The following is an 8196-nucleotide window of genomic DNA, read 5'->3' on the forward strand; positions in this document are numbered from 1 at the left end:
AAACCCAACGCTTCCCCCTCACCTACCCGTCTTCTTCTGTTTCTCAAACCCTCACTACTTAAGCTACGTACACACTTGCAATGGTTCTGGTCCGATAATCGACTCATCGTCCGAACAACCGTCCTGGCGGATCCACGGACGATGGATGACGATCCTAAAGGAAGAGACCGCAGCTGGGTGCCATTCCGTCGTTCTCCCCCTCCCCTCTCCATAGAGCAGAATGGTGCTGTATGTACAGAGCCCGTTCATGCATCGTGAAAGATCCTTTCCAACGACAATTATTGCACGTGTGTATTCAGCCTCACCCACCATTCCATATCCCCCTCCTATTGTGTGATATTCCCTCACCTCCTAGATTGTAAGCTCTTCTGGTCAGGGTCCTCTCCTCCTCCTGTGTCACTGTCTGTATCTGTCTGTCATTTGCATCTCCAATTTATTGTACGGCGCTACGTAATGTGTTGGCGCTATATAAATGCTATAATAATCCATTAGAAGGATAAAATGTCAGAGATGTAAAGGTATCCATGTAGAATGGGGGGATGGAGATACAATGAGGTATCACTAGGATCCGATTCACATTACATTACCTATGTGAGGTTTGTAAGGACAGGAATAGATTCTGCTGAGGCAGCATCTTGTTATTAGACAAACAAGGTAATAAATAAAGATCAAAGTCTGCTAATATTAAATGTAAAATGGAATTATTGTGTTCCATGACCGTGACCCCCGCTGAGCCCGCAGAAACCTGGCTGTCTTGGTCACATCCAGAGAAGGATAAAGGATTGCGTCCCACAAAGGCTACTATTCTACTTTCTGTAAATTATTAGATAAAGCGGGGAACAATTTTAATTTCTGGCAGGGTTTGATTTTTGTCTGACCCAGTTAGGGAGATCCTCCTTTACTTGCAATGATCGGGGGAGGGCTGTGTAACGCATTCATTGGGAAGAACCAGGAAATTTATTGTCTGCATCCCAGTTTCGGAAAAAAAAAAAGTAAAAATTGTACCGGTCCATTTCTTTCTCCCTGTGGCGGTGTGGGCCGATCTAGCCCCTTTCCTTCTCTTCTCTATGATAATGTTCGACATGTCTAGTAAGCGTTCCTTTTAATCTTTATAGTAAAGTGGGCGTGTCTTGTAACGTCGCTTGTGTGTTAAAGTAGGCGTGTTTGGCAGCTGGGTTTGTGTATGCCGGAAGTGGTTCTCCTTTAGTGTCTGTAGGTCGGATTCCCCGGTTCGTTCGGGTTCCGTACCATGTCCAGGAAGCAGAGTGTTCGGCCCCGGCCGGGGAAGAAGGCGGAGTTGGAGAGGAAAAGAGACGAGCGGGCCGCACGGCGAGCATTGGCGAAGGAGCGGAAGAACCGAGCGGGGGAGTCGGAGGATGCCGAGGAGTTCGTCAGCTTCACCAACCAGCTTCAAGTCCTGGGTCTACGGCTGAGAGAAGTGCCTGGAGATGGGTCAGTACCAGCTGACATAGGGTCCCTTCTCCGCCATCTTTCTACACCCAGCCTCTGTCCTGAAGCGCCGCCATATTGGTACTCCTACTAGCAGCAGCGTGGCGGCCATCTTTGTACACCCAGCAGCTGTCTTGAGTCGCCGCTATATTGGTACTCCTACTAGCAGCGCCATGGCGGTCACCTTTGTACACTCAGCAGCTGTCCCGTGTCGCCGCCATATTGGTACTCATACTAGCAGTGCCTTGGCGGTCATCTTTGTACACCCAGCAGCTGTCCTGAGTGGCCACCATATTGGTACTCCTACCGTACTAACAGCGCCGTGGGGGTCATCTTTGTACACCAATTCTGCCCTTATTTCATTAAAGTAAATGTAATCCTAACTTATTGATATGTAGTTTGCTTATTTAGCAATAACATTTTCAGTTTCTCCAGTTGCTGCATGTGGTTAGGCAACTATGTAACAGGGTGACAACAAAAGAACAATTGAGCGACATAAACAGCGAGTTGTCACCCGACAACAGGAAGTGTCTGAAGGACCTTTCATGGCAGGATCACTGAGGATTATTTTATTTGTGTGTCATAGGAACTGCCTTTTCCGTGCCCTGGGAGACCAGTTGGAGGGTCACTCTCGGAACCATTTGAAGCACCGACAGGAGATCGTGGACTACATGATCAAACACCGCGATGACTTTGAGCCCTTCGTTGAAGATGACATACCGTTTGATAAACATGGTAAGAGCCCAGATTTCTGGACCTCACCATTGACCAGACTCCACATTGCTGTATCAGCACCATATCCTCTCTCTTCTCCTAGTGGAAAACTTGGCTCAGCCCGGAACGTTTGCCGGTAATGACGCCATCGTGGCGTTTGCACGCAATAACCAAGTGAATGTCGTCATTCACCAGCTGAACAATCCGCTGTGGCAGGTAAGAAATCTGTGAATATGTTGGGGAGATCCCCAACATGTTACTGTATACAATGGGAGGAGTTATGTAAATATCAGTGCTTGGAGGAGTGGGTGGTCCTAGGCAGGCTTATTTGCATACAGGTCCTGCTTACATGTGACATAGAGCCTCTATGACTGAAAGAAGTACAATCCAATGAATGAAAGGGGCGGGTACGTCATACTGGGGAGGGCGGGGCTAGATGATTCTGGACATCCTAATCCAGATAAAGGAGAACTGGTACAACTGTGCAATACAAACCAGATTTTCTGAATTTTGGCCCCCGGCTATCACACTTATTATTCTCACATGATGAAATTTGTGTCTCCATGAAGTACTTCGTCCTATTTGCTTCCTCCGGATGTTCTGCCAAGACAAACATTTGCTCAGAATATTAGGACGATCCGTGTTCACATCACCCCATTGAAATCTCCAAATCTCTCTGTTTGTAGATCCGAGGATCCGATAAGACCAACGTCCGAGAGCTGCACATTGCCTATCGATACGGGGAGCATTACGACAGCGTGCGGCGCATCAACGATAATACAGAGACACCGGCCAATCTGCACACAGAGGTGGGGTCACATGGCAGGGAAGGAATCTGGGGTTACTCTGAGCACCTGGGGGTGAATTAGTTGCCCTTTATGTATTATAGTGACCAAGAAAACCTCTTCATTAATACGATTTTCATAAAAGGAGAATCACTGCCTGTGCTGGATAGAATTCTATAGGGACATGAAGTACTCAGATCCTCCGGTACACAGCACTGAGGCGAAGTGATATCTAGGAAGGGCTTTATTTATAAATTATTCTCCTTTCAATTCACTCATAATATTCATTGCTCTCCTATTGTGACAGCTGTGCACTTTTGATGATTGGCCACTAGGTGGCAGAACGAGTCATTGTTTTAATAGGAGACCTGTAGAGAGATCTGACCATCTGTCAGCCAATTTCAGAGGAATTGACTGGGGGAATCATTTATTAATAGAGCCCATTGTTGTACAAGATATATTGCATTTGTTAAAAAATTGAGGACCCCCCAACATTGGTACATAAAGCGAGGGCCAATCCAAAAGCCTCAGAGAGGCCAAGTGATTGCACTGACCACATAATGTGATTGGCTACCACAGGCTAAAAAATTCCCACTCTGGCTGCTGTAGGTTTCTTTTCTGTATTATTATTAATGTATCATTCAGGGATCCCACTTTACTCTTCTATTTCACTTCCCACAGATGCTCTCCAAAGACGAGTCCAACAGAAGAGGAAAGCAAAAGTCACAGCCGTCTGATGAACGGCAGGGGGACGCAGTGCAGAAAGTGCGCAATGCCACCGGCTGTGCGGTAAGGGACCGGAATGTAATTATTTATATGAGGGAGGTAGAAACAGTTTAATGGCAGAAGGTAAATACAAAAGATTGAGAGTGCTCACAATATGGGCGAAGCTTAGAAAGCCGAGGGGATATATATATAATTTCCAATAACGACTCCTTCAGCTATGTGTGTAATCTGAGCTTCAGAAATGGTAAAGGTGAACCTATAACACACAGAAAGCTTTCCTCTGAGTATAGGAATACAAAATATTAACATTTACCATTTACTGGACTATAAAAATTCTCTTAAAGTTCCCTTTGTGATCAGACAAATCTTTGTCCTTGTAATCCCTCCCTGTATATTGAAGTCCCCCCATGTGTCCAAAGTGAGGAAATGCACCTCCCCTGTTGTCCCTGTGAGGTTATCCCCCAGCAGGAAGAAATCAAGAATATATATTTTCTTTACAGGAATTGTGTTCCTTTGGTTCTTGTCATATTTTTGATTCTTACGGTTATTATTTGTCTTCACCTCTCTGTGCCTAGGACGTCTGCCTGATCCTGCAGAGTCTGGAAGCCGAGAGCTACGACATAGAATCCACCATTCAGGTCATTCTGCAGATCGAAGAACTTAAACAAATCGGTAAATATTCTCATCACTGAATACATTCATTTGGCAATATGGTTTTTGGCACCGCAACCTCAGTGTGACCTCTCAAAGGGAAATCTCCTAATTATACTTCCTATAGAAGTTCTCAATATTAATGCACCACCTTGCAGATCTAAAGGCAGCTGCTGTTTAACTTCATAACTTTCCGTTATATATGGTTTTATCTAAGCAGCTGTTGCTGAATAAGACGCAGCATGTTACTAGTACATGATGCAAATCTGTTCAAAATTTAGACCACCAAGAATGATAAACCCTCTTGTAACTTCAGATTATTGATGTCCAGTTCTAATCTAGCTGTATTATCTTACTTTTTGCTAATTTGCTTACTAAAATAATTTGGACCTGATTGATACATATATAGTTGTGAACTGTAATTGTTTGACAGTTACAGTATTAAACAGATAAACTTTTGTTAAGAAAGCGTCCAGCCTTCATGTGGTTATTGTGTCTGAACTGACTCAATATTGGTAACCACATGATCAGGAACCACTTTGATTGGTTGGTACAGATTGGTGCTTTTAGCGAGGGCTAGGACTGGTAGTTATAATTTGAGTATTGGAGCCATGAAATGGAGGAACTTTAAGAATGTGCTATTATTACAGTATTTATATAGCGCCAACATATTATGCAGCGCTGCACAAAGTCAATAGTCATGTCACTAGCTGTCCCTCAAAGGAGCTTACAATCTAATGCCCCTACCCTAGTCAAATATCATTACCACAGAATAAGGTAAATTTTTAGGGGGGAAGCCAATTAACCTAACTGCATGTTTTTGGAATGTGGGAGGAAACCGGAGTACCCGGAGGAAACCCACACAAACACAGGGAGAACCTGCAAACTCCATGCAGATAGAGTCCAGGCTGAGATCTGAACCTGGGACTCGGCGCTGCAAAGACCAGAGTGCTAACCACTAAGAATGTTAAACTACAGATTTCAGAGGGTAGTGGGTGATGAAAACATATATACTACTTATAGGCTAGCTGTAAGTCCACAAATTACCTTCCATAAGGGAACCTTACAAATTGATTTTTTTTTTAAAACTTTATCAGCAGATGGCAGCACGGACTGCATAGCTGAAGGAAGCAGATCAGAACAAACAGAGAAGGACAGCATCGTATCCAAAACTAGACCAAATGTGGTGCATACAGAGGATACCATAGAGCAGAGGAATGTTCCGGATGAGAAGAAGGACAGACACAGTCAGAAGGTGCGCTGTCACATGGCTCAGGGCAGTGCAATATTACGGCATGGCCAGATCTTCTGCTTTCAGTGTATGTTCACTGTTTTCAGTATTTTCCTTCTCTTGCTGTCTTTGCAGTTAAGTAACAAGCAGCGGAAGGAGCAGCAGCGCCTGCAGAAGAAGAAGCGTCAGGAGGAGAGGCACCGGCAGCGGGTGCATGAACTGCGGACTAATAACAAGGACAATAACCAGCGGGAGGAGGATGGGGACCCAGACAGCGTTACGGTTGTGAAGGCTCTGGCGGCTTTAAACATTTAACGTTTATTGGCTATCACAGCCTCTCCGTTCACCACGTTCCAACATTTTCAGGTTACGCCATCTTGTTTAATGGCAAAGAAAAAAGGCAACAAGGAAAACCTCACAGTGCCTTATGGCTGCCGAGTTGCTGTGCAATGTTTGTGGTGCATGCTGGGAGATCCCAGAGCTGCCCCACTAAACGCTGAATCTGAAGATTTGTATGTGTTGTATCCGTTCTATTGATGTGCAATGGTGTGGTGCATGCTGGGAGATCCCACAGCCATCCCCTAAATATGAAACTTTCCTTAGAAGTGTTCATGACAGAAAGGCTGTTGTGGAAGGCCCCAACCCGGCCCTGTACTGTGAGGCTGATGTCACATGGACACTTTTTGTTGAGCCTAAAACCAAGCATGTAGCAGTTTGATTTGTGTCCCCCTTGTAGTGTGCGAGGGTATTATAAATCCAGCATCAGAAAGACAGTTGGTGCTGGGATCTCCTGTACTGCACCAGCACATATTGGTCCTAAAATGCAAGATAATTTCTGAAAAGTTCTATTTTTTTAATAAAAAAAAACCCAAAAGTGCATATACAGAGATGAGACTTACACTGCAGTAGAGTTATCAAAAGGCCACAGGTTAATCATCGTTGCATTAGGAATGCTCTTCTTTCTTATATTCCCTATGCACACCAAAGAAAGACCACATGGTCTCCAACACCATGGGTATAGGGGAGAATTAAAGTTGTTAGGGACTGCAACTGCTCTTGCAGACAGAGACACTATGTAAAAAGTTTGAAAGTGGATGGGCATGGGACAGCACTGTGCAGCAGGAAGCAGAAATTCCAAACAATTTTGGAAATAAATGTCCCTCCTGGGGAAATCTCCCCTCTGCTAGTGACTTCTGTCACAGACATGGAGTGGAGAAAGATTGTCTCTCACTTCCTGTTGTGTTTCTGAAACAGGAAGTAAAAGAACATCACCGCATTGAAACACTGAGCTATCTTTGGCAGCTGCCTATGTGCTCCCTGTATGTAAGGGCATCTATAGCAATATATGGAAATCTTCCTACATACTTCTATGTTGATTCCCCTAAAAGGGACCCTGTATAGTGAAGGGGGTGAGTGGTGGTGGACATCTCCAATTCAAGAAATGTTGAGTCTGCAGTTTGCAAGGAAAAGTATCCCCATCTTATTTCAGTTGCTCAGCAAGAAAAGGTTTTCTTTGCACCACATCCTTTTTTATGAATCAATATTCTCAAACAGGAATTTTATCAGGAGCAGGCCACTAGATTTCTATCGGACTTCCTGCATGTTATCTTTAAGGGTGACATTCTTCCCAATGGCCAGCAATGTAAGAGCAATTCATCCCACTGACCACCACACTAATATACTGTGATCTGTGGATATGGGAATTAAAGCTGTGCAGCCCTGAAGACCTGAAAGTTATTTTAAGTGTTCCTCCATGTTATAAAAATCAAGAAAAGATCTGGAGGATGTCCTGTACAGGATTCCTTATCAAACGTGTACTGAGCGCCCCCTACAAACTTTCCTGGAGAATCCTCCACCTGTGCAGAACTTCCCAGTAATATAAAGCAAACTTTTATCATTATAGAACACCTTATAGGAACATTGATCACCATACGGAGTTATTTCCACATACTATTTATTGGTGGATGCACACGTGTGAGCTGCAGACGGGCTCAGCTTTGGTTCCAGGTTAGAGGGCTGATGTGGCAGGGTGGTTGGAGCTCCTTACATCGGGTGGATTTGGAAAGGAAGTTGTTAGAGGAAGAATACGCGGAGTCGTATCTTTTGAAGCAGAGTGCGGCTGTTCGGTCACATTCACAGGCTTTCCTGGCACATCCATCCAATGGTTCATCCACTATGAGAAAATAGATATTAGAGCGATATATATTCAGTCTTTTTATAGCCAGCTACCCTAATATACACAGTCATGGAGGACTCAGAGGTGAGCTGCATGCTTCAACTGTTTAGGATTACCTGGATCAAGCAGCAGAAGAACAACTTTATGTATTTGGTCAGGAAGTACAGAAAAAGTTTGCTGTTTGTAGAATATCACACACACTTTATATAAGAAATATTTTTCACCTATATGAGCTTGACAGCAGTACCCTTTCTATTGATATATGGATGTATAAGGCCGGTGCTGACTGCACTGCCTATAGGATTAAGACACAGAGTGAAAGAGCAGATATTGAATCTTACAGCATGTTATGTCTTCGTTGTTGTGATGATATCTATAAAAGACCCAGTATGGATAGCATCTTTTAGTGGTGATTGATTCAAAACAGCAGTCATGAACGTGACAGCACCTGGAGCAAAACAGAC

The 8196-nt window shown here is 44.1% G+C and overlaps 2 protein-coding genes across 3 annotated transcripts in view; one reads left to right on the forward strand and one right to left on the reverse strand.

The window, feature by feature from the left end:
• Positions 1 to 1068: 1068 nt before the first annotated feature.
• On the forward strand, positions 1069 to 6435 carry OTUD3 (OTU deubiquitinase 3). Of its 2 annotated transcripts, none has more exons than XM_072427239.1 (8): positions 1069 to 1452; positions 2036 to 2184; positions 2267 to 2379; positions 2850 to 2972; positions 3630 to 3737; positions 4250 to 4346; positions 5426 to 5580; positions 5692 to 6435. In XM_072427239.1, exons 1-8 carry the CDS (start codon positions 1250 to 1252, stop codon positions 5869 to 5871), a joined length of 1128 nt encoding a protein of 375 aa, XP_072283340.1. In that variant the 5' UTR covers positions 1069 to 1249; the 3' UTR covers positions 5872 to 6435. The 2 variants fall into 2 exon arrangements, with proteins under 2 accessions (XP_072283340.1, XP_072283339.1); XM_072427238.1 differs by having other exon boundaries at positions 1072 to 1452; positions 5423 to 5580.
• A 728-nt stretch (positions 6436 to 7163) lies between these two features.
• Positions 7164 to 8196, reverse strand: part of LOC140341454 (phospholipase A2-like) — a 10777-nt gene continuing 9744 nt past the window's right edge. The window contains exons 6-7 of the mRNA XM_072427241.1: positions 8074 to 8180; positions 7164 to 7729 (exon numbers count right to left, since the gene is read on the reverse strand). Of these exons, the coding sequence (XP_072283342.1) occupies positions 7548 to 7729; positions 8074 to 8180 (289 nt within the window). The 3' untranslated portion in view covers positions 7164 to 7547. The remainder of the gene's footprint in view (positions 7730 to 8073; positions 8181 to 8196) is intronic.

Source organism: Pyxicephalus adspersus, chromosome 11 (genome assembly GCF_032062135.1).
Source record: "Pyxicephalus adspersus chromosome 11, UCB_Pads_2.0, whole genome shotgun sequence".
NCBI classification, from domain to species: Eukaryota; Metazoa; Chordata; class Amphibia; order Anura; family Pyxicephalidae; genus Pyxicephalus; species Pyxicephalus adspersus.